The 27,455-nt window shown below is 35.8% G+C and overlaps 1 protein-coding gene across 2 annotated transcripts in view; it reads right to left on the reverse strand.

Moving 5' to 3' along the window:
* COL11A1 (collagen type XI alpha 1 chain) overlaps nucleotides 1-27,455 on the reverse strand; it is a 272,464-nt gene that overhangs the window by 42,852 nt on the left and 202,157 nt on the right. For both annotated transcript variants that reach the window (XM_087960746.1, XM_087960745.1), the window contains 12 exons: nucleotides 23,569-23,676; nucleotides 21,886-21,939; nucleotides 19,779-19,832; nucleotides 18,826-18,933; nucleotides 13,622-13,675; nucleotides 13,408-13,461; nucleotides 13,262-13,315; nucleotides 5,061-5,114; nucleotides 3,798-3,905; nucleotides 3,332-3,385; nucleotides 2,661-2,714; nucleotides 1,753-1,806 (listed from right to left, as the gene is read on the reverse strand). In XM_087960746.1, the coding sequence (XP_087816872.1) occupies nucleotides 1,753-1,806; nucleotides 2,661-2,714; nucleotides 3,332-3,385; nucleotides 3,798-3,905; nucleotides 5,061-5,114; nucleotides 13,262-13,315; nucleotides 13,408-13,461; nucleotides 13,622-13,675; nucleotides 18,826-18,933; nucleotides 19,779-19,832; nucleotides 21,886-21,939; nucleotides 23,569-23,676 (810 nt within the window). The remainder of the gene's footprint in view (nucleotides 1-1,752; nucleotides 1,807-2,660; nucleotides 2,715-3,331; nucleotides 3,386-3,797; nucleotides 3,906-5,060; nucleotides 5,115-13,261; nucleotides 13,316-13,407; nucleotides 13,462-13,621; nucleotides 13,676-18,825; nucleotides 18,934-19,778; nucleotides 19,833-21,885; nucleotides 21,940-23,568; nucleotides 23,677-27,455) is intronic.

Consider the following 27,455-nt stretch of genomic DNA (forward strand, 5'->3'; position numbering starts at 1 on the left):
GGAGGCCTTTGAGCATCACATTGTGCAGAAATATGATAATTTATGATACAATCAAATGAAAACTATTCTCAGTGTAGGAGAAAGAGGCATTATTTATTAGATTTTAATTGTTACCCTGGGTTGGCAAAGCACCAGAACCAAACAATGCTTAAAAAAAGAGAACATGCCCTAATGTCATAATCTGTTGATTAAAACTTGTTCCCCTCCCATTGTCTTATTAGAATTTTCCCCATAGACAAATCAGCTAAAGTTTCTGTTGATTAATATACTAATTAAATGGATCAAAGCCTGTTCCCTTGAATATCCATTCACTAAACAAGCAACTGCCTTTTTCTTTTTCTTTTTTAGTATGTCAGATCTAGGAAGAAGAAAAAAGATGGAGCAGGAGGAGCTAAATAATCATTAATTTACACCGGGGTCTCCTAAAATATAAAATTGGATTATTCTCCATATATAATAGAAAGAAACAAATTGCTGTTATAATATAAAATGATTATTTATTATCATCCCTGCTGATGAACTTTAGTTAAGTGCAGTTACTGTGATAGAGGCAACAGAGAGGCTCTTCTGAGTACCTTTTCCCACTATGAATACCCAATTTTAATCAGCATGCATGGAAACCACCCATTTTCAAAATTAATCAACAAACCTATGTTCGTAGTAAATGTAAACAAATGACACAAAGCAGCACATAATTTAGTACCCCGTAATCTGGGCCTTTGAAAATATATCAAATATAAGAGTTTTCCACAAAAGTACACCTAGATTAAGTTGATTTTTGTTACATTAGAAATGCTAAAGGGAAGCTCTCCTGGCTAAATAAAACAACAGAACACCTGTTCATGAATTTGCTAATTGTGTTCCATTAATTTGCTGTGATTGGTGGCATGTAATGCCTATATACTGTATATTTCTTGGAACCGTATTGGGGGAGGAGGGAAAGAACATGGAATAGATTATATTTTGCCTAATAAACAAACAGATATAATTGTCACGACTATGCATTCCGTATGCTGAACAAGGTTCAAAAGCTTTTTGACTACAATTTGCCATGTGTTTTGACGATCTATCTATTTTACTTCTCAGGGATGCAAGAATATCGGGTGAAAACCTGCTATAGGTAGGTTTTCTTTAGGAATTTTTCCTTCTGCTTATTTCTTGTTCAGGTTACTTTTATGTGGTTTCATAATTTGTATCTGCATCAAGCTTACATTGTCAAAAACAATGCTCAAAATATGTGTTTCATGCATTTTAATTATGATTTGGATAAATTTAAATTGTCAAGTTGTTCAAAGAAGTGCAAAATGTGGCAAGATAGCTGAATAGCTGGATGATGTGTATAAATGTGAAAGTTGCCAGATTTTCAGATACAAAAAAAAAAAAAAAAAAAAAAATTCCTCCAGCACCTCTGCCTGTGTTGGGAGGCAATGTAGTGAAGTGTGAAATAGATTGTGCATGGTGTTATAAGTCAGATGAAATTTAGTATACTAAAAGCATGGCAATCTGGAAGACAGAAGAACCTTAGTAACAGATGGTGAAAACTGTTAAAAGGGAAAAAAAGGAGCTTTCCCGCATATTAATAAGCCCTTGGGTCAATACAAATGAAAGAGTCTGCCTAAATTGTTCCATCTATCCACCTAAATTGATAGCCTCCCCTCCAAATCCAACCATGTTGAAACAAAAAATAATGATGACAGCAGTGAACCCCCCACCCCCGCAAAAAAAAGTCATGTATAGAGAAATATGACTTACTCTCTTTCCAGGAGGGCCAGGGGGACCTGCTTCACCAGAAGGACCTGGAGGCCCCTAAAATGATAGAAAAATATCCAAATTACCCATTTTCAAATGTGATTGTTTAAAGATCCTGTGAATGATTTTATATATACACACGCGCGCTCACGCACACACACACACACACACACACACACGGCAATCAAAGCATGAGCCATCAACTGATACTGGATAAGAAAACCAGCAGTGTATATTAGGAAAATATAAGTTCGTGGACTTGACTTATTCAGAAATATGAAAGGTCTCCCATTGAGGAAACTGCCGAAGGTTGTATTAATGGCAACTTCTTACTTAAATACTGACAGATAATCTTTGAGTTACAACCATTTGTTTAGTGACTGTGAAAGTCACGATGGTGCTGAAAAAGTCACGATGGTGCTGAAAAAGTGACTTGCAACCAGTCCTTGCACATATGACCACCACAATATGTGATATGCAACTGTCATATATATGTGCACCATCCTGGACTCACATGGTCGCCATTTGTGACTTCCTGGCAGCTTCTGACAAGCAAAGTCAATGGGGGAAGCAAATTTGCTTAATGACTGTGACAAAAAAAGGTTGTAAAATTGGAAACAGTCATGTGAGGGCACACTTAATGACTGCAATACTTAGTGATGGAGGTTCCAATCCCAATTTTGATCACAAGTTGAGAACTACCTGTTTTTATCCATTTTCCTCATGGATAAATAGGGAAAGTAAATAAATAGACACAGATTCAATATGAGTTGTTTCAGAGAGAAGCTTTCTGTCTTTTTCACACAATCCTTATGTGATTGGAATACAATTGCTGACATCCTCAATTATTACAATACAATCAATTAATACAATGCAGTCAAAAGGATCATTCTTGCAAAGATATTACTTACGGGTTGGCCTGGATCGCCATCGTCACCTTTTTCCCCTCCTGTGCCATCAGTTCCCTAGGGAGGTAGAAAGAGAAAGAAAGAAAAGAAAGAGGATGAAAGAAAATAACATCCACCTAATTTATCTCCTTTTTGAATTGTACGTTCTACTCAGAAAGAAGACTTTCTTTTTAAGAACTGTGACAGACAGCAATATTAATTCTATATAGTATTCTGTGTTTGCCTAAATAACTGTGATTTGCTTATTGTCCAAAAGAGCCTCTCATAGAAACTTCTGCTTCACCTTAGCTGTAGAACTGCAATTTTTTTATACTTGATAACTTTCCCCAAAATCCAGTTCAATGTAATAATCAGGATACTGTACTGCAACAAGGAGACCAAGATTCAATTTTCCACTAAGCCAATGCAATCACAAGTTGGTATCAAGAAAGTCTCTGTGCCTCACTCATTGTACAGAATATGAAAATAATATTTAGGCAAGCGTTACACCGAATCCTGGAAAGGAGCTGAGGAAAGAAACTTTCAATTTCAGTTCCACAAAGCAGTGTTTTGCTCAGAGCAAAGAGATGCAACAAAGTAAATTTCTCAGAATCAAAGTCTGTATCCGATATCGAATGAAGCCAGTGACAGTTTCACTTCACCTGGTAAAGCAGTTTTATTTTCAAAATACTTACGGCTGGACCTGGTTCTCCAGGGGGTCCAGGATCACCAGGGAACCCAACAGGACCCTACAGAAATTAAAAACACGACCATCAAGAAAAAGTAATTGCAAATAAGACATTTTTATTGATACATAGACTCTGAGAAGATACAGCTTCTAAAACATAAATAAAATAATTCATACAATGCTCACAAGATAGTTTGGAATACAACTTGCATAAATCCAACAAGAGTGACCAGTTTAGAAATTTAGGAAAATATTTGTTATTTATCGATTTATTAAATTTCTATTAAATTTCTTCTACCCTTCTCACTGATACAGCAACTCTGTATACAACAGATCTTCCTGACAGCACTCAGAAATGTTTTTTAGAGAATTGAGAAAATAAAGTAAAGACATGAAATAGGACTCGATTACTTATTATTAAATCTTAATATATATATATATATTTTTGGGGGGGGAATAGTATCTTCACTCACCGGATTTCCCTTTGGACCATCATCACCCGGAGGTCCTTTAAGTCCAGGAGGTCCTGCTGCTCCAGGTGGCCCAGATTCACCTTTTTCACCTCTTTCACCTTTTGGACCCTACAAAAAAGAAGAGTTTTTAATGGATATATAGATTGCTTAAAACAAGTAGTGGGTAACCAAAAAATAATAATCTATAAACAAATATCAATCATGCTTTTATTGGAAACATCTTTGAAGCAATATATTTTGAGCTGAGAAGTGAAGAAAGCACTCCAAAATTTCCCATTAGAAAAGAAAAGAAATTCATTTTTGGGGAAGTTTGAAAATGAACTGAAGTGCAAATGATTTGTAAATTAATGGTAGAATTCTTCATGATAAATCACTGAGCGAAAAGATTTTCTGAATGTATGTAGTATGTAGAAGTATGATGCTAATATTTAAGAGTCCTGTTCTATGATTAATGAAAACTGCTACCTCAAGAAGAATGGGACATACACAATAGGTCTCTCCCATGAAGTATGAGTGTTATTGTGTGGAAAATGCAAATGGAACATAAATTTAGAGCTGTATGTCAAAAGTTAGAAGTAGTAATAGCACTTAGACTTATATACCACTTCACAATGTTTTACAGCCCTCTCTAAGCGGTTTACAGAGTCAGCATATTGCCCCCAACAATTCGGGTCCTCATTTTACAGACCTTGGAAGGATGGAAGGATGAGTCAATCTTCAGCCGGTGAAAATTGAACTGCTGGCAGTCAGTAGAATTAGCCTGCAATACTGCATTCTAACCATTGTGCCACCATGGCTCTAATTGAAAAGTCTGTCCAAATAACTGGAATAAGGGTTTGGGCAAATAAGCCAAGATTATGATAGCCAATGAGTCTAATGCCAGTTCTCAAGATCAATATTTTTTTTAAAAAAAAGGCTCAGAGGTGATATGAGTCAGAAAAACAAGTAGAAAATACAGACAGATATCACACAAATTGACCAACAGACATTGCTCCTTGATTTGATCTTGAAATTTTAAAAAAAGTCTGCATCAGATTTTTGCTGTGTAGATCAAGTGGCAAATCGAACTCATTTCATCACTAAGAATCTCTGCGTGGAAACACTAATTTTAATAAGAAACCTTTCCTGGCACATTTAAGGGTGTCATAAAGAAATTATCTGTACATTCTGGCAGAAAGAAACAGAACATATTACTATCTCAAAGTACTATAGAGAAGCTACAGTACAGTCACTTCTACAAAACCTACTGGAAGAAAAACTTACCGTTGTGCCACCTTCTCCAGGGGGCCCAGGGTTTCCAGCTTCTCCAGGCTCACCCTATGAATATTCAAAGGTAGAAGTAATACATTATATAGTGTCTCTTGTCTTTCTTACTTCCATTTAATTTAATAGTTTGATTAAATTGCCTTTCTTGTTCAAGGGCAAACACTATTGTTTTAATACTACTATTTTAATGAACTCTTCAACCTTAAAAAAAACAATCTTGAAGTAAATCCTTGAGAAATCAAGAAATGCTAATAGAAAACTATTTCAAAATACCTGGTTAGAAATTATGTTAGGTATTCAGACTAGGAAAGACTAATAAATAAACATAGTGACAATAAATAAAATAACATGCTGACAGTTAACAAACTCTTCCTCTCTGGTCTCAAAAGCAAACATAGCAGCATTTATTAGTGATGATAGCTTGTCTGGCATATATAAACAATCTGTGAAAAGGCAACATGCATACACCATTAAAGAAATGTTTAAGTTAATGTATTCACTAGCCCATAGTAAGAATTCCATGAAACCCCTATGATGAATGAGGAGTGATCAGTGAGCTTCCCTTGGCTTCATATGGAATCAGATCAATATTTATGACCTTCCTTGACTGATAACATAAATATGCAATTTACTACCCATTTGTATGCTACAAGTCATTCTGCAGTGAATACAATTTTGATAGATAGATAGATAGATAGATAGATAGATAGATAGATAGATAGATAGATGGATAGACAGACTGATAGAAGATAGGTAGATAGGTAGATGATAGATGATGGATGGAAGGATAGACAGAGAGATGATAGATAGATAGATAGATAGATAGATAGATAGATAGATAGATAGATAGAACTATAAAATGAAGCATTATTGCATTGCTGTCATGGATATTTAATTAAATTATATTTATGTTGCAATACATGACTGTTTAGGCAGCTCAATTATTGGTTTACATTATGTTCCACAGCATTAAGGAACAACTGTCTATTAATACCAGACAGTTTACTATTCAATCATTTATTTTTATACTTGTCTTTTTAAAAAAGTTGTTTTTGTAAAAATTGCAGTTTCAATTAAATTTCAGAATAAAAATCAGAATAATTCCATTATTTATTTATTTATTTATTATTCACATGTTCTGAATATAGCTGCTCGTCCATATACATAAGCCTGCATAGAGCTGGATGCCTTTGAATCCATCTTGATTCCTGGCAACTTGCTGGACAAATCCGGGCAGTTTTCTTGGCAAGATTTCAGAAGTGTTTTGCCATTGTCTGCTTCCTAGGGTTAAGGGAGGGTGACTGGCCCAAGATGACATCTGCTGATTTATATTTAAAGGGGAACTCGTAGTCTCCTGGTTTCTAGCTTGACGGCTTAACCACCACACCAAACTATCTCACTCTCTTTATAGAAAGACAATCATACATAGAAACTCTAATATAAAGTATATATGTCAGCATCTGGCATACCGCTAATGGAAGATCATTCTATAGAAATGTCTGCAGTATCTTCTGCCTTCCCACACAAGGGCATTGGTTTATAGAATTGGCCAATGTCATGGAACATAGTGGAATAGGCAGTCAATTATAATATGGAATATACTGAAAGAATTCTAAGGCTGTAGTTTTATTTTCCTGGAATAGCACCCCAAATATCACAGGATATACTGATTTTCCTATTGAATGGTGCGATGGCCAAGAGGTGGAGCTCTCACCTCACAATCAGGAGACTTGAGTTCGATCCTCGGTAGAGGCAAATATTTTTCTCTGGGTACGTTGAGACTAAATCTGCTGAATATAATTCCACATTGGCGACAGGAAGAGTATCCGGCCAGTAAACACTCAGCTCCATTCACTTGGCCAGATTTCACCCCGCAAGGAATTAAGGGGTTGTTAAAAGAAAATGATATTAAATTTCCTATTCCAAAATCAGAAAGAGTATACAAGATTCTTCTGCCTTATCACTTTAAATGGTCTCTGAGAAATTTGAGGTTAGGAAAGCCCAAAACAGAGAAACAAATCCCAAACAAACAATGGAATGCCAAGGTCTTACAAGGTTAGTGGAAGAGTTACATCTCAGACCGGCTATGAAAGTGGAATTAGTTGCATAACAAGAGTGCAAGAATAGCATCTGGATCTAAATTATGAACCCCCTACTTATTTTTTCTACGTTGCATACATATAAAACTGTTATAATTAGAATCAGGTCATTCAGAGATAAAGCCTTATCTCCCTTTTGATTAGCAGGCAGAAGCCTTTTTTTAAAAAAATCCTTCCTTGTGGAATTCCTTTTAACTGAAGATGCCAAGAGACAGAAACTTTAATTAACGTATTCAAAGCATAACTTTTTTTAAAAAAAGAAAGCTTGGGCATTTTTTCTGAAAAATGGCCTTTTAAGAAAACTAGGCTTCCCTCGCTAAGCCTACCTCCATTAGATCATATTTGAACCAAATGCATCCACACTGTCAACTTCCAGTCCATTTCACAATATTTTAAAGCATGTACTTGGGGAGGGGGGATTGGTTTTTAAGTGGTTAATGTGCATGTATAATATGGGTTGTTCAGAAGTATAACCTATTCTGAGAAAGGCAGAAAGCATGAATGATTCAGCATGACCCTCGGTGGTTTTGCAGCAGCTATCATTGGCCTCTATGATTGCATGAATAGCACAAGGAAACAACAGTCTAGATAAACCTGCATAGCATTAACTAGAGGGGAAAAGAAACAACCTTTGGATTTGAATGACTTTTAAAAAGAGGTGGAAATTATAATTTCCATCAGAATCTTTATGGAATATTGTAAAGTCCTGTGGTAGTTCTCAACGTTTTATCAACATCTTTAAGAACCTATATTGCAAATGTAGCTGCTGTGTACAAGAGGAATCTGGCAAAACAGTCTTCTTTAACATCAGTACAGGAGTAAGACAGGGATGTATACTATCACCATTCTTGTTTCTCCTCTACATGGACTTCGTTTTTCAGAGATGGACCCAGTTTTGGCATCTCATGGACAACAACTCATTTAACAATTTTAGACTGTGCAGATGGCATCGTATTGCTTGGTGAAACAAAGAGGAACTTGCAATAAATGCAAGTTTAGATAATGAGGCCAACAAGATTGGCTTGCATATAAATTTTGAGGTGACCAAATTTATGCAAGTCGGACCTGCTCAGGACAATACGCCAATTAACAGTCCGTGGCCTGGCTATTAGAACAAGTCCAACAATTTATTTATCTTGGTAGTATTATGCCTACAAATGGAGGACATAAACCATTGAATTGGAATGGCAGTGGCCATTTTCAACACATGCGCCCAATATGGTCTACAGCAGCCATAAGGATTACCACAAAGACTGTTTTTATACCAACTGCAATATATGCTTGTGAAACATGGAAGTGTACAATCAAGATGATTAAATGGTTAAATGTTTTCCAACAATGCTACTTGAGAAGAATCCTCCACATCTTGTATCGGGACCACATCACTAATGAAGAGGTACTGCAAAGATCATATTTAGAACATCTATCAAGAACTATGATTGAATGTCGAATGCGGTTTGTTGGCCATATCTTACATCTGCTTAAAGTCCGGCATCCAAAAATTACTCTATGTTGGATACTTTAAGGAGGAATATCTATGGAGATTCTCAGTCATTTAGGTCATGGTTGTCCCAAAGGTGCTTTTTTAAGAGGCAACTGGACTTTCTTCTTTTTCTTTGAAGACATTTTGCTTCTCATCCAAGAAGCTTCTTCAGCTCTCAGAGAATGATGATGAGAAGCGAAACATCTTCAAAGAAAAACCAAAAAGTCCAACTACTTCTTGAAAAAACATCTTTGGAACTTTAGGGGGAAAGATAAAATGAAGCCAGTTTCAGAAAACTTGGCACCAAACACTTAAGGAAGATCTTAAGTTTATTAATGTCCCTTGGGATGATGCAGAAGATGCTGCAAATGATAGAAACCACTGGAAAACTTTTGCTGCCCAATGTGCTCTGCACAGGACCCATTGATGATGATAGCACCTTCTTGTGTCATTTTTAAAATGTGATCAAGTGTTGCTTTGCATTTGGCAGCGAGAATACCAAAATGTTGTTTTTTTCCTGTTTACATTGGACCATGAATTGTAATCTCTTGGATGATGAATATATAGCATGAGAGAAGCTTTACTGTAAAACAAGAGATGTTTCTACAATAGCAGAATGGAAGGAGACAAAGAAATTGAAAATTGCTGTATGATTTTATGGTGAGAGGAATATTCCTGGAAAGTTGAACAAGTTCAAACCTTGAATTTTGTAGTAGCTTGGGTACCCACCACCCAAATATTTATATAGCTTCTAAAACTAGAAAGGCTGATTCAAATATAAAGAGGATACTTTGAATACGTCCATTTCCTTTGACACAATGCTAACAAGAAAGACATTTTGTTTGATGGGAATCTAGGAAAAGGAAGATAAAGTGATGAGGGTTGTAGAATCAATATCTTGCAATGGATGTCAACATTAGAGCAACAGAGCATTAAAAATAGATTGAAACGGGAAAGGTAAAATCTTTACTTACTTATTCTACAGACTTCTTAAAAATGAAGAACGATAGCACCCAGATTAAATAGCTGGTCCTTCTTCCGTGTTCTTTTGAACATGGAAGAAAAGGCCTGGAGCCTTTTGTCACCATTTCTGGCAATGATTAAATACTGATTCCTTACTTATATGATCTGCACCTTTGGTCAATGTTATTGCACAATGAAAGATCTAAACTGGAGGATAAAAAGTTAGATAGTCCTTCAAAAAGAATACAGGAAGAATTTATTTGATGCCAAATTTCAGACTTGAAAAGAAAGGAAAGTTCAAGGACTTCAACACAGAAGACAAAGACAGTTTGGAAATCTTCACAAAGATTTATTGGAAATCTCGTTTATGAGTTTAAAAGACAGAGGAAAAAATGATTTCATTGTAAGGTATTAGTTATTACTCTAGAATTATATCATGTTATTTTCAGTCATGTACACAGTCATATAACATCATGTGTGAAGTTAGAAATAAGAAATATCTATATGTCAATATTTCATATACAACCATTTGAATTTACAATGGCACTGAAAAAAGTGACTTTCAACTGGCCCTTGCACTTAGAATTGTTTCCACATCCTCACGGTCACATGATCAATATTTGCAACTGGCATGCATTTATGATGGCTGCAGTGTCCTGGAGGATCACAAAATCACTTGTGACCTTCCCAGTGGGTTTTTGATAAGCAAAGTCAATGGGAAAGCCACATTAGCTTACAACTGCAGCAAAAAAATGTATAAGGTGGTGTATCTTACTTAATAATGGCAACATTTAGCAATGGAAGTTCCACTCCCAATTGTGGCCATTAGTCAAAGATTGCCTGTACTGTAATGCTTCTATAATACAAAATTTTAGTCCATATTTCATTACTAGCTCTATACCCATGCTTTGCTATGAAACTATGTGATTGGGCTTACTTTTTGGGGAGGAAAATGTTAGGGATAACATTGGTTACCTAACTTAGTTTGGATAAAAATAATATATATAAACTATGTTAGTGAGTTTAAGTGTATATATCACTTTAAACTGTAAACCAAGTTTTTGGGTGCAGTTGTAAAATCACCATAAGAGGGAGCAAGAGAGCTCACTGTTTGCCCTGGCTTTTACTGGAATGCTGACAATGATGGCTTGATGGTGATAACTGCGTGTTTGCTGAGAGAAGAAAAGGGGTTTGATTTTTCTTCATATCTCTGACTGCAAAAGAGATATATCACTGGACTGATTGATTGTAAGTTTAATGAACTCTTCTTCGACACTGGACTTTGCAAACTGAATAACCCCCGGACTGACTGAACTTAGTGTATGACATATGGACCGTTTGACTATGCTATAACTCTTGCTGGAATAAAAACTATTTAACTTGCACAGTGTATCTGTCTTACTGAGTGTAAGCTACTACAACGTTTTGTCTCACATATCTGCCTGCCTGCTAGACTGCCATTGCACGTTCTGCTAGGGTGTATATCCCTAACAGAAAGTAAGGAGAAAAAATTATGCCTCTGCCTACCAGCATCCATCGATATTCATCTGGCTAATGTCCTGTCAGTGTGTGAGAGAGTTGAGGGCTGTTTGAAAACTGAAGCAGTATTTGCCGTGTGAGCAAGAAGGAGACAGCAAGGAGCCTGGGCATGGCTTAGCTCAACTGTTCTGTACTAAGGCTGGTTGCTGCTATGAAACTAGAACTGAAACTCCTCTCTTCTGCTTATGTTTTGCATTTGGAAGAGATTTCTTTTCAGGTGGGGAGACGGAGTAGAACTCCTTAGCATCAGAGTGTGTTAATAATAATATACAAAATACTAATGCTCTGATGGTCATTTTGAAAAATCCTTTCTTAATGGGCACCTAGAAGCCAAGAGGAACATATGTGCCAAATTTCAGGTTTGTAGGCTTTATGAGATTGAGGCTTTTGGAGATTTTTTTTGATGATGCATGAGTGGTATTTCACTTTTATATATATATATATAGATAAAGTATTCTTTCCAACTTGACATCCTGTGGATATGTTGATTCTATAAGTCTCAGTATTCTTAACCAACTTTTAAAAGCCATATGGCCAGGAACTTAGCAATTATAATCCAAATTCACCTCCATAATGCCAGGATCATGGGGGTTGATGTGGTCAGTCCCTCTGAATACATAGAGGTAGATACAGAATGATTTCTCTTAGATTCTATAAACTTAAAATCTACAATTTCAATTTCCAAGGTCCCAATTCTTGAGTGCAAATGTTCAAAATACAAATAAAGGGAATCATGATGTAAGCATTCCCATATTTTCTTTTTTTTAAACAAAGAAAACCAAGTTACATTTTAAAAGATCTGGGAAAGGGGGTAGTTTACAGTGAAAAAAGACAGGAAAGAAAGTTTCAAACCTATTTTTTGATAGATTCTAAATTTGACAAATTCAATTTTTAGACATGTTTTAGATTAGATTATATCTGCTGGTACAGTTTACTAGTTAATAGCACTATCTTCAAATGTATTCTGACAATGGCAACTCCACCCAAAATAGTATATTCAATTTGTTTTTATAATGAAACAATTTTTCATAACCCCCCCCCCCCCAATTCTTTACATCCCCATCAAGATTACAATAAAATTTAAATAATAATTCAACAAAGGTTAACTATAGTTTTGACACTGCCGCACCTACCGTACTGCCTTGGGATTTTATGTATAAAAAGGCAGTAATAATAATATGGCACCTGCCACATAACAAGCCAGATTTAACAATTATCAATAAGAAAGACAAAAGAAGTCTGGATAGTGAAGAGGGCAGTTCCCAGAATAGAAGAGAAACAACTGGAAAAAAAATCACAAAATGCCAAGATCTACAAATTGGAGTAGAACTATGAAAAAGAAAGCAAAGATACTACCAACAGAAATGGGTGCCTTGGGTGCAACTCCAAAACATCTGGAGCACAACTTGAATACCATTAGGATTGACAAAATCACCACCAGTCAATTGCAATAACCTACATCCAGTTATGATACCTTTAACTTCATGAAACAAACAATATCTGCCTAAGCCAGGTCCTTCAAAAGGTCTCCAAGGTGGACAAAAATGTTGAATCCAACCTAAACATCTGTCTGATTCAACAAAACATCTGTTGGTTCAACAAAATGTTGAACCCAACCTAAACATCTGTGCAACAATAATAATATATTTTGTCACAAACATCTAATGCACACAGCAAATCAAACCCCAGTCTATGGACACTTATGGAACAAGATATTGATTAGATGCAATTTTATACATATGCCCTAAAGCAGTGGTAGTCAACCTGGTCCCTACCGCCCACTAGTGGGCATTCCAGCTTTCATGATGGGCGGTAGTGGTTTTGTCCCCTACTTTATAAATCACCATTACTGTGGAACCAGTGGGCGGTTAGAGAAAATTTTACTACTAACAGAGATACAAAAGTGAGCGGTAGGTATAAAAAGGTTGACTACTCCTGCCCTAAAGTGTAACCATCACTGAGTTCAAAAGTAGATATTTAGGATAATGTATTTTTGTTGAGAGGGATTTATGGACACTACAGTCCAATCTCTTAGCAGAACATCAGAGGGATGATGTGTGTTTCCTATTCCATAAGGCACAAAATGATTAAAAACATTCACTGTATTTTCTTACCTTCTGACCAACTCCTCCAACAGAGCCAGCTGAACCTGATGGACCTTGAGGACCCTTGGATGAGAAGAGTATTTAAGGTGAGTCATGTGTTAATTATGCCTTAAACCACATACATATATATCATCAAATGTTCATGTATTTCTTACATCTGATCCGCTTGGACCTTGAGGGCCTCTAGGGCCAGGGGGACCTGGAGGGCCCTGCAAAAGAGAAAACACAAAACAAAATTATGAAATTATAAGTCTGATCCAAAGAGGAAGAGGAAATGGGAAAAGTAAGTTTAGCTTGCTCCTTATTTTGAACCACCTTTGGTGAATCAACTTTATGGGCAGGTTTAGAGGAGAAAGAACAACGTCTTACCATTGGACCAACATCGCCATTTTCACCCTTTTCACCTGGGGGCCCAGGAAGACCCTAGTGATAAGAAACAGCAATAGAAATGCCTAGTATTAATTATAGAATAGTTAAAATAACGGCATGTTATTTGTTATTTGAAACATTTTCTAACCTAACATTTGAGAAATCTAGATTTCCTTAGCGTTTTTTACTTCCAAAGTTCTAAAGTGAGCGCGTGAAATCATACAGAGAATGAGGCCTCCATCTTGTTTTTGTAGATGCATTGCAATCTCATTTTACTCATTTTATTAACTGAATGTGCACAGCCGATTCATGAGAATGGCTCCTGAAGAACTCACCAACAAATGCCACAAGTTAAAATATAAAATACAAAACAATATTATTCTAAAAAGCAATTCAAGCACAGTTGTTTAAAGATGATCTCCATGATAAAAGAAACATTGTTTGGAACGCTCAAATGTTTTTCCTGGCACTGAATTGTATGGTAGACTGGCAAGAAGTTTCTTAAGTGAAGTACAACTATTGAAAAGTGCATCTATCCTGATGCTTATCCCATACAATTTTTATCCAACCTTTATTACTTTATAAGTAACTGAAGGTGGTGAACACTCATAATGCTCCTTACTCCTCCACTTGTTTCCTACAGCAGCCCTGTGAGGTGGGTTGAACTAAGAGAAAGTGACTGCCCAAAGTCACCTTCCTAGCTGTCACCCAGACAACTTTCATGACTAAGACAGGATTAGAACCCACAGTCTCCTGGTATCTAGGCCAGCACCTTAACCACTACACCAAGCTGGCTACCTACTTGTATTTGAGAGCAAAATAAATACTTTTCAGAAAATGGAAATAGTGTACTCAATCCAGATGCCCACATCACAAATCATAATTTTACATTTTGACTTTAAAATCTGCCAAAGCACTTATATAGCTATCATATATTCTGATTTCAATACTGTCAAACTTTTGTTGGATCTAATATTTAAGAGATCTCTTATGCGAAAAACTCACCTTAATGGCTCAAGTTATATGTGACATGCTGTCTATATTTTTTTTCATTTCTAAAATAGTGCCCTTAGCCTTCTACACATACAAAGTCTTTTTACATCAAGCAATAAAACATTCATCTTTCAAATATGATAATTATAGCTTTCAGTAACATTATTAATGATCAAGGAATTCTCTCTTTTGCTTTCTATAAAATGTTCAAAATTTTTAAAATATAAATTTATTCTACCTTGTTTCTACATTTAATTTAGTATTGCCTTCAAGCACAAAGAAATTCTGGCATGATTCTCTTAATGTTTTTTGCAAGTATTTCCCCAAAATATAAGTATATTTTTCAAAAATTGAAGAATAGCGCTGAAAATAAGTGGAAGAAGTATAGAAACAGAAGGATAATTGCTTTTGGTAAGAACCTGCAAATTATGTTGATTAGTATTAACAGGTAAGGCAAATTCAAGTTGTTCCCACTCTTACTAAATATGCAAGAAGAAGAGGTTATATAACAATGGCTTTTTATAGACCATTTTTAATCTAATATATATGAGACAAACTTTTTTCCTGTTGTATCATTTGTCCAGCTCATTCCAATTATTTAGAAGTTGAATAGACTTTGCGGCATTTAAAAAAAAGGAAACTATAAGAAATGGTAATATGCATAATGAAATATATTAATTGATTGTGAATAATGAAGAATTGTAGAATCAATAAAAGCTTGACTTATTACCAGTATCTAAAGATAATTTAATGGCAGGTGTTATGAATTATTTAAAGACACAGTAAATAGATGTTGATCACTGGGTGCATAGCACTGAATTCTGAGATTCATGAGCTATGTTGCTCTTGAATTCGTTCAGAACTTCAGATTATATGAACAGAAGCTGTCTTTCTTTTCCATTGACTGCAAGATTTATTGCTGTAGTCTTATCCGAACCTCTCAATGTGCACTAAATGCTTGTAACAGAGCTTTATAATGGGATGTTTTTCAGAGTGATACTTCAAGAATCAGGTTCAAATTGTTCACATTAAGCTCAAGTGCTAAAGTCAATAGAATCTAATCCCTTTTCCTACTGAAAAGACAAATTGGGCTTGAACTGAATATGCTTACAAAGGAAAATAGGAAAGTCCTGGCTCACTAGGATATTGGACAGGTTTATGCTCTAAGTTTTAAGTTGAAATTGTAGCAGATTTCTAATAAAATAGTCAACAGAAAACTGGACCACGAAGCATAATATATGTTGTACCCATACATCGCAAATATAAGTCTTCCACGTATAGATATTTCTGAGGAGGGGGAAGCTGGGAGATGTGCAGGGGTGGGATTCTACCAGTTCGCACCTATTTGCTAGAACCGGTTGTTAACATTCTAAGCAGTTCAGAGAACCGGTTGTTAGAAGAAATTACTGGCCTAATCCTGTAAGGAAGGCAGGAAGGAAACATTCTGGTGTTGTTTACAGAACCTGCCTCTCCGTTAACCCTTATTACATTCTTGGTAGGACTAGACTTCCTGTCTCAGGTACGTCTCTGGAGTTTTATTCCCCTCCTTTGCTGGTACTTTGCTTGTGTGGAGTGACCATTCAAAGTTACAATGGCACTGAAAAAAGTGACTTATGACCATTTTTCCACACTTACGACTGTTGCAGCATCCCCACAGTCATGAGAGGCCAGGGGAGGAGATGCGTGCCTCGATGTGAGTGATGTTGAGTTGGCCACACCCAGCCAATAACATGACCATCAAGTCATGTCCACCCAGTCACATCACCACCAAGCCACGTCCACCACCTAAGCCATGCCCACAGAACTGGTTGTTAAAAATTTTGAATCCCACCCTGGAGATGTGTGTACATTGCATGTTTAGACATCAGTATCTCAGGAGCGAAAAGTTACACAGATGTCCTAAGAATTAGGACAATTGTGGTCACAATGCTTTGAATGAATCATTGCCTACAAATTACTTGTTTGCAGATGTGACTGTAGAAAAAGTAAAGAGCTTCGTATTGAAGACGCTAGAATCACATCAATTACTATTTGCTGACATGACACACACTAACAACTAATCTAGCAGTTTGTTATTAAGATTTATTGAGCCATAAACCTGTCTATCGTATCTCAAACTTAGATCCTCAATTAATATGAAAGTTTAATTTTTCAGTCTGTCAATAGTACCATTACAATTATGGGAGAATAGATGTGTCTAAGGTTAAGTATGTTAATTATTTTCAGATTTGTTCTCAAGCACAGTCTTGATATGCTCACACTTAAATATCCCCACTGTCAAAACCTCTGTTCTAATTTATGTTCTGAAGAATTTGATGCTGGCATGTACTTTTTAAAATTTACTTTTTCTTTATATCACTTCAATTTATTATTGTTGTTCATTTTTATTTTCTTTCTGTAAGAGGTTTCACCCCCTTGGAGAGGTGATTAAGAATACTGAATAAATATTTCAATTATTTTATTTTTGTTTTTAGGTAACCTCTATGGCCTTTTATAATGTGCTTTGGGAATAATGGTTTCATTGCACACCTTAGAAACTTTAATTCACATCATCAGTTGTTCTTATATCAGCTATTACAACTATAAAATCCTTTAGATGTAAGAAGCTTGTACATTCCTATATGTATGGTAGGAAGTTTTGCTGAAGGTTCTGTTGAGTTTTCTTATTATTTTTAGACTAAGAAATTGCACAGTAAAAGATATAGAAAGAGGGACATCACATTTTATCAGATGAACAGCTAACAAGGTTCAGATATTCCAGGAAAAGACTTTAAAACAGCAACCTATTTATAAAAAGCTTAACACATAATCAGTTGCAGTATTTACCACAGGCTTACTACTGAGATTGGAAAAAAAAACCTCTGCTATTAAATGGTAATGTTTTAAAATAATGATTTGTATCATTGAAACCTTTCTTAGTATGTATGATTGCAAATGTATCATACAATGTGATGATAATTTGGATATATCGAGTAAAATTTGACCTCAAGGAATATTCCTCATAACAAAAAGAACGGTACTGTATATCGTACATGATTTTTTTTGTTACTATGCATTCTGCACAAACTCTTGAATGCTCAGTGGCCCTTTATTAGCACATTTGTGAACACTGGTCCACAAATTATTCCAAAGGAAAATGAGATTGAAAGAAACATTTTCAGCATTTGTTTAAAACTCAGATTAATGAGTAGTTACCTTGCACACAATCACTACTAAATTAAACTTACAACGTATACAACATTGTAAGTTTTATAACTTACATATGCAGACAAAATTTGCACTGTATTTCCATTGTGGAGCAGCTAAAAATGTTAAATTCATCAGTCATTTTACTAAAATAGCAATTTCATTAGTATGCATCTTTTAAATTTTTGCCATTTTTTAAAAAAAATATTTAATGTTTTAAAACATGTTTCCTTTCTTATCCAAAACATTTTAATACTTATTCTTAAATGGAAAAGTGTTCCAGATGTTGCACTGAACTGAATCAATTTTACACTGGAATGTATTTTACTTTGTAAAGTAGGCAGCAGATTGACTCATTAATTCCCTTCTGGAGCTTTGAAATGAAACAGCTGTGCCTGCAGAAAAAAAATCATGGGAAAGCCCTTGAATGATGAGGATTGCTTTTGTCTCCTATTTTTTTGTAGACATCCTGATGAGAGATCCAGTATTTTGGGATGGCTTACCTATACTTCCACATCCGTTATAATCTTTGTAGCAGAGGATAATTATGATCCAAACCTTTAAAGAACTGAGTAGGCATCTCACTGCTTTAGTGCTTCATCTACAATTCTAACAATTTTACAAAGTGATTTGGAATGATGATTTAAGGGTTTAAGGATGAGCCCTGGTGGCGCTGTGGTTTGAATGCAGTACTGAATGCTTCTTCTGCTGACTGCCGGCTGACTGCAATTTGGCAGTTCAAGTCTCAAGGTTGACTCAGCCTTCCATGCTTCCGAGGTGGGTAAAATGAGGAGCCAGATTGTTGGGGGCAATACGCTGACTCTGTAAACCACTTAGAAAGGGCTGTAAAGCACTGTGAAGCAGTATATAAGTCTAAGTACTATTGCTATTTATTTGTTGTCACTCTCAGCACTCTGTATTGTTTATTATGTAAAAGTAGCCTTTATTTTTTACATATGCTCACTTTACAATAGATGAAAAAAAAAGATTAATATGTGCAGGAAGGATAATACAATAAAATATACCTGAAGGCCAATAGGTCCTGGAGGACCAGGAAAGCCTCGTGGACCTTCATCGCCTTTCTGTCCAAACATTCCTTGTTGTCCTCTTGGACCAGGCTCCCCATCACCTCCCTGTAAATTGAAATAGGTATAACTGACTCAAAATGTAAAGTATGACCCAACAATTTCAGCTCCATTAGTTGTGTAAAAAGTACAGGTCTAGAAAATGGGGGAGATTCTGAACCTAACTCTGTGAGCTATGAAAACATTTCATTGACTTCAGTTGCGCCGAGGCAGCTTAACCATATCCAAGATTGCTCTCTTTACTTAATTTCTTGCAAATGATTCCATAAATTCAATCATGGGAAACAAGCATTCTAAAAGAGTAAATAGTGAAGGGGTTCAGATGCTTGTCACAGAAATATCAAAAGTACCATTTATTAGCCAAGAGCAGTTTGTCTTGCTTAGGGGGAAAAATGCTAAATACATGGATAATGGTGCTGTCTTTCACAGTTATCTGAAATCGTTACAGAATTTTCTTGATTAGATATTACCCTGGAAAAGTCCTAAGGGATGCTATCCATAATAGACATGTGGCTGATTCACAAAGACAGATTTTTAAATGAATGCAAAATTAAGCAGTGGGATATGTACAGTACATGAAACACCTGTACAATATGTAAAGCTTTTGTGTTCAATGAAGAACCTTTGCCAAAAAAAACGTGTTTTGCTTTTGTATTGTCATACTAATGAACAAAGGAAGCAGAACGGCATTGCTATAACCCTGAAGCTTACATTAACCTTGCAGGTATGTAGTCATAGAGTCCTGGAAGATGTTTGTTTGTTTGTTTGAATCCCAGGTTTTAGGCTGTGTAAATCATTTCTAAAGTTTTTCAAAGAACAGTGAGATTTTTTTTTTATAAATACAAAAAGTTCTGAAGAATTCATTTGCGATTTGTAACAAACAGGAAACTTACTGCTATTCCAGGAGCACCAATGGGACCCTGAAGACCAGGTGGTCCTGAAGGTCCCTGGAAGAAATCAAAAAGAGGGTAATGCTAGCATCTAAAATGAGATAAATAGAGGATCTCCAGGACGGCTTTCTTGCATTATTCAAATATAACATGCATTATCATATTTCTTTGAAGAGATGGAGCTTAACATTTATTACATTCATTGAAGCAGACCAATGTTCTGGGGTTGGTTTTTTTTTTCTTTTTTTACATCTTCTCAATGCATCTGTCTTGCTTTTTTAATAAACAGGCTTTAGTATTCTAGCTTTTTAATTTACTCATTCATTTGCACCCTTCCTATCTTTGTCCTCAGCTGAAAGGGCAGAGATGTTTGCAGACAGCAAGCACAATCTTCTTCTTCTCAGATTTAAAGTATCAAATAAATTACACAAGAAGAAGGAAAAAGGAAAAAGGAAAGCAAATTCAACAGCTTAAGCTAAAGTTCAGCATGAAGAGTTAATGCAACCAGCTGGAAAGAAAGGGAGGGAAGGAACTGAAAAGAACTAGTCTTTCAACAAAGATCTCCCTTTCCATATGGTCCATAATGTAGACTGACAGAAAGGGAATGATGACATCTTCACCCAACCTTTGAAATATTGGACCAGAAATTAAATTAAACTTCTTCATATTGTTATAGGGTAAAGGGCATTATCACTAGTACTTGATCAAGCTTGGATAAATAAATAAAATGGAATTTTAAATGAGAATAATATATTACTATGCAGTAAATAAGCCTGAATAATGTTATATTTATTTAAAATAAGATTTTATTTTATGACATATATTTCTTGAAAATAGTACTTCATTTTAACTTGTTTTTTAAAAAAGGTAAAACTAAAGATTTAAATTTAAATGCATCCGAGTATCTTATGATCATATTAAAATGTGCTCATATTTCCATGACATTTATTGAGCAATGACAATTAAAATGACAATAATTTAGTAACAATTCCTGAAAATGAAAATGATTCATGTTAGATATCTGACTAAAAACATCCAAAATTTGTGCATTGATACATATTTTCCAAATATGGAAAATACATAAATTTCTTTTTCTATATTAACACAGTAATGTATATAATAAACACATATGGAAAAGAGAAAAGCAAGGCAGGAAAATTAAACGTTGTCATTTTAATAACAAATAAATTGTAAGAAAATATTTTAAATCCACTACTTACTATTTCAACAACTATGTCACCAAGATGCCCAAGGTGACTGACAAAATTAAAAACATAATAAGATATGCTGTCACCTAATATTTTAACATTCTGCACTATAGAAAACAATGTGAAATGCAGTGACAACAGATAAAATTATTATTAAAAAAACAAATGATAAAGAGAAAAAAGGAGCCTCATGTATAAATAACAGTAATTAGCTATGGCAATCAAAATGCCCTTCAAAAATAAACAAAAGTTTTCACAATCTGTTAAATGTCCAAAACAAAGTAAGTCAAGCTAAGAATTGGAAGTAAATTTAGTGGAATCCTTTTCTCCTGGCAAGTAGAGTGTCACATATAGTATTTATGAGTGTGACAAGCAGCATCCTATTTCTTGCTATAATAGGAGAAATTGCAAGGATAATCTGGGGGAGAGCTCCATCTCCATAACTCCAAAGTTCAGAAAGTCCAGCAATTATTGTTACTTCAACAGCGGGGAAAAGAACTAACTTTATTTGAGAATCTGATCAACTACAAAGATCTCTTGGAATAGTGGTAGCCCTGTAGATACTTTCCTTGGCGTTTTTCCAAGCTTAGGAAGATGTGCAACCCCAAAGGAGAAAAAGTAGCTTTGATCTGTCATGGACAGTGGTGAGAAGATGGAAGTTGAACCATATTGAAGATATATAACAATAATCAAAAAGCATTATCAAGAAATAGGAAGCCCCTTCTTTATTTTATTAATTAGAAATGTGAATCTTTCTGCAAAAAATAGACATTTCTCCTGCTTGTTGAGAATACTGGTTTTTGATACATTTTTTCATGCATTTCCTTATTGCCAGGCAATAAAAAAGCAATATAGTAAAGGCAGTAGCTGGAGGTGGGGGGGTGGAATTAGAAAAGACTTACATTTTCTCCCTTGTCACCTTTACTCCCTTTTTGACCTGGCTCTCCAATTTCACCCTGTAATCAAAAGAAAGGTATTACATCTCTCTTTAAAGGACCCATTTCTTTGTTAACAGTAGTCAATAGTGAACTACCTTCAAACTACCTTCTCTCTGCCTATGAGTGGCAGCCTGAGGAGGGCAATTTTGTGTTGATCAATCACATTTTGGTATGAGAGATTTGGCGACATATTGCCCACTAAAGCTCAAAGTGTAGCATTCTTGCAATGAAATTTACTGTAACTCAATTTTATAATAAGGAAACTGCTACCTTTGTTTTACCCTCATGTCTCCTTCAATATAAAGTTACTGTAATTGTGATTGACCAAAGGACAGGTCCTTTCTTCTATGTGTAAGGTTTTCATGATCAAAAATATAATAAAAAATATTAAGTTTGCATTCAGATGTTCCTCTCTCAAGATAGAAAAAAGCCGCATACACATAATCCCCTCTTTAAGTTGTGAATAAGTGAACAAATTAGTAATTAAAAATAGATTTCCACTTCATCTCAAATGACCAGCTTTGAAGCATATCAAGATTCAATAAACCGTACTTTGAAGTTAGCTTGTTTGTTTCAAACCTGGAAAATTTTCCCCATTTTGTATTAAATCAGAAAGGATGGTTCACTAAAAAGTAGTTTGCACCATTTTGGGGCATATTGAGAAGATAAAGACATGGGTAAATGAGAAATATAACTCCTATTTTATCAATTCGAGGCCCATACCTTCAACACCATCATCCTGCCCAAATATAAGCAATCTTTTCACCTCCATTATCTGGTGCTTGCTCCCATCCCTTACATTGCTCCCATCCCTTAAATTAATCAGCTTTCTGTCTGTCTAGCTGACCAATGGGAAAACATAGAATATATTATCTAATTGGCTCTCTGTTCTTGCTTTGTACTTCTATTTTTTCACCAGAAACATGCATTTTGTAAAAGCCTATATGGCCTCCATGTAGCAGAAATGGCAAATCCATTCCTCAGTATGTTCATGGGGTATGGGGAGATAGTGGAGTGGATAGAGGAGCAAGGTTTACGTTGTAAAGTAGAAGAAAATCCCCAAATCCAGGATATCTTGCTGATGAGAAACCACCTATCTTGCAATATTGGTGGAAAGTTTGCAAATTTGCTTTCAATACATTTTCTCTGCAGCAGGAGCTGAACAAATAGATTGTTCATTGAACTTCTAAAACTGCACAGAAACCCTAAGATGTTGTGACAACAGAGGAAAGTGCCATGTATCTGCCAACCCCCCCATGAAAGGGGTCTGAACATAATGTCTGAATAGTAATATAATTAAGTTTTTATCTGTGTAATGGGGCAATGCTATTACTGAAAGTTTGCCAATGAATAAAGAAGTAGCTGCTAATGTATATGCATTGCGTAATTTGCTGATAGGAAGGACTATCCAGCTGGACTTACTATTAGTCTTTCCAAAACAACCGAAAAGAATATTAATAAGGTAGAAATACATGAGAAAGGAAACAGCTGTCAGGAAATGTATTTTGCAACCAAGGTTAAATTATCTTCTCCCATGCATCATCTCTCCATGCTTAGCTTTGGTGCAATCAGACTTTTAGAAGGCACCAGTTCAAAGAAGTTGTTGTAGTAAACGTCAAAAGAAACACAAAACAATAATCAACTGACCTTGTCGCCATCTTCTCCAGGAGAACCGGCTGGTCCTGCAGGGCCAGGAAGACCCACAGGCCCCTGTATTCCATCACGTCCAGCTGGTCCCTGAGGACCTTTTTCACCCTGTTTCCAATAACAAGCCAACATTCATATTATTAGTGATAAGTAGTAGGTAGTTCTAAAAGATGAAAGGTTTATAAGATCTTAGTTCTTAGCTCAGAACTGTAAATTCTCACTTATATTGTTAAAATCATTTAATATTCTTACTATAATTCAATAAGTTTAATGGTTAATTTTTAATCAAAGTTATGCCGAGCATTAATTGTATTATTTTGGTACTTCTATTGTTCATTTGTAAATATTGTATTTCACCAATTTTTTTGCTTTAGCTACCTAAAGAGAAGGAAGGAATCACTGGAGAAGAGCCTAATGCTGGGAAAGATTGAGGGCAATAGAAGAAAAGGACGACAGAGAATGAGGTGGCTGAATGGAGAGTCCCTGAAGCAGTAGGCATGAGCTAAAATGGGCTCCAGAAGATGGTAGAGGACAGGAAGGCCTGGAGGAATGTTGTCCATGGGGCTGAGATGGGTTAGACATGACTTTGCAAATAACGACAATAACAAGGCTTTTTTAATCACTATTTTTTTTTTAAAAAAAGAAAAAATGTAGTTCATTATGCAGAGTTAAAGGAAATAATACAGCAGCGGAACATGCTAATATTCTGAATGTCACAGGAATCTGGTGAACAAAGCTCTAAATGGAGGCCAGTCAGAAGCAGCCTTGTCAAGCTGACTTATTTTCAGATATTTCCACCGATCAGGTTTATACCAAAATCCTTTGAATCCGTTGTGAAATATCTTTAAGATTGGTTGAGAATAGTACTATGCTCCTTGGAATAGGTAAAACAAATGTGTTCAGAAATCAATGACAAAATAATAATAGTAATGGATGGAAACTAACCAAGGAGAGAAGCAACCTAGGACTAACAAGAAATTTCCCAACTGTGAGAACAATTAACCAGTGGAATAGCTTGTCTCCAGAAGTCGTGAGTGCCCCATCTCTGGAGGCTTTTAAGAAGAGACCGGACAGCCCCTTCATTGAAACGGTATAGGGACTTCTGCTTGACCAGGGGGTCAGGCTAGAAGACATCTAAGGTCCCTTCCAACTCTGTTATTCTATGATTCTATAAATGGTCTCTTTGTAGTAATCTTTAGGACCTGGTAAAGTGACCGTTTTTTGAATGGATGAGAAATGCACAATAGGCATTGTTGTTGTTATTATTATTAATTATTATTATTTATTATCATAATTTATTTAGTGTTGTAAAGAGAAACATCACAAAAAATGTTTTAGTGATGCTTCAATAGGGATTCCATTTAAATATTGAAGAATATTACATACCATATTACATGGGGTATATTAACCCTAACCTTAACCTTTGTCAGTGGCACAGTGTTCTATAACTCTCTATTCAATCCTACAAAGCTTGAGTAAAACCAACTCCTTGAAAATGAGCTTTAAAAAACCCAACCCTATGAAGAATCTCTCTACTGTTTCAGAGAGAGATTCATTCCACAAAGAAAGGTGGAATCAAATGGATGTATTTAGCACCACTCTAGCTGAAATCTTATTTTAAAAGATTTACAAAACACAAGCATGTAAACCAAGTGCCAAAATACTGTGAGTTAAAGTATCCAAGAGGGAGTATTTGAAAGACAGGATGCATGACTGAAAATTCCTGTTGCCTTTTCAGCCACTGACTGTTTCTCTAAGACAGGGAAACAACCAAAAAAAAAAAAAAAAAGCTAACAATAAATAACTTAAAGGAAGAATGGGAGTGTGTAGGAAAAATTCTAATCTGGATGTATTTTGTAGATTCTGTACTTGTACTTGCTTGATTGATTATAATTGTCCTAGTTGAACATGTGAGCGGCAAAGAATAGAATTTAAAATTGTTGACTGGTTGTGATGAGAAACCTGTTTCCAGGTTTCCTCAGCTTTGTTCTTTAAGCCTTCCACAAGCTTTTATCCCTGGATCTATTTTAGCAAATTCAGTGACAGTATTCAGATTTTCTCTCCTTGTTCATTCAGTCATGATAAGAACTCATACATATGAATTACAGAAATTAGGATGTCATACTGCAAAAGAGTTTAAGTCGCTTGGTAACCATTGTCTGCATTTCAGAATTTCAATACATCTTTATGATATGTGCATTATAAATAACAGACCGGGAAATAGAAATAAGAATACAAATAACAGGGCTTCCTAAAGATTACAGACAGAAATAAAAGTGAAAATATATGAAAGAATAAAAAAAACCTAGCCAAACAAAAAAAATCCTGAATACCTTTTTTTTCATATTTTTTAACTAATGTTACCCAAATGAAGCAGGTAATTCAATGTCAGTAAGAAAGGAGAGGGCATGAAATGGAGTATTCTAAAATAAAGCCAGGGGTGGGATTCTACCGGTTCTGTCCACCTCTGTAGAACCGGTAGTTCTGAAGAGCAGCAGGCAGAGAGTATACATAGAACCAGTTCTGTGTCTACTGCTCTTTTGGCCCACCCACCCTCCCGGGCTCTTACCTGACCTTTATTTCCTGCTTTTTCAACTGCAGCTGCTTTGCGAAACACAGCTGCGGGTGAAAAAGCAGGAAAAAAGGGCTTTTCCAACTGCTGCGCGCCTGCACGCAGCGCTGCTCAGCTGTCTGGGCAGCTCAGCAGGTCATAAATTGCACTCTCGCGACTCGCACGCATGCACATGCGATGCAGAGCAACAGAACCGGTAGTTATACCGGTCGGATCCCATCCCTGAATAAAGCACAGATGCCTGGAAGACTAAACAGGAGCACTGCAACGTATTGTGGCAGGATCCATTTATATACAGAAATAGAGACAATGCATTTATTTCAGAAACAATGAATTGTACTTGAATTAAATGTGAACAATTGAGTACTAAATAAAGCCATGTAAACGTCTCATTAACTTGAGCTCTATTGACCTCTTATGATTTCCAAGCTCTCTTCCTCCACTGATATGGGGCTGTTGATATAATCTCCTACAATTTTTCATTGTACGGAATTTAAATATCTGCAAGAGAGTAGCCTCGTGGTCCTGACTCATATGATCCTACCACTTTTTTTAAAAAATACTATGCTATCTAGTTCTCAGCCAATGGTATAGGACTAAAGGAACTCTTGACATGAAATATGTATGAAATTCATAGTGAAGAATGATCATTTCTCCCAATTACATCAACCTGTCCCACCCAGTCAGGCAGGGAGGGCATGCTTTGGATTTCATCAAAGGATTGTGACTGATGAGATCTAGAAAGAGATCCTTCTCTGCCATTCACCTAGCCCTTAGGAACATATTACCCTCAGAAATGAACCAAGCTCATATTCTTAGGATCTTCCAGAAGAGCATTAAGACCTTCTGGTTCTGCATCGGGGTCTAAAAATATTATTTAACCCTGGGGATGGCTGGTGGATTAAGGGAATTCTCACCACCTTATTTTGTTAATTTCTTAAGTATGACTTTTTATTTTTTACTTGCAAATTGTAACCTTGTTTTTAATCCTGTCTTTAATCACATTTTTTATACCGTGTTTCTCATATAATAATGCCGGGTCTTATTTTGTTTTGAGCCCTGAAAAAATGGCTAGGGCGTCTTTTCGGGGGTGACTTAATTCCCCCCCCTTGCATCTTTGGGTGGGCGGGCGGCGACGGCTTGGATGTTGACCTCGGTGTTGGTGGGGCACTTCGTATCGGGTCAACGCAGGCAGCACCATATCCAGGTGTGCAACAAAAGTACTTCCTAATGGCAAGCCCCCCACCATTCCCCCCCATTTTGCATGTTTTAATATAGGCCTTAATTTGGGGGGAGGGGCTTAATTTCATTTCAT

The sequence above is a fragment of the Notechis scutatus genome, chromosome 3, assembly GCF_049901735.1.
Source record: "Notechis scutatus isolate UNSWTSFEM ecotype Mainland chromosome 3, rNotScu1.2, whole genome shotgun sequence".
Lineage (NCBI taxonomy): Eukaryota > Metazoa > Chordata > Lepidosauria > Squamata > Elapidae > Notechis > Notechis scutatus.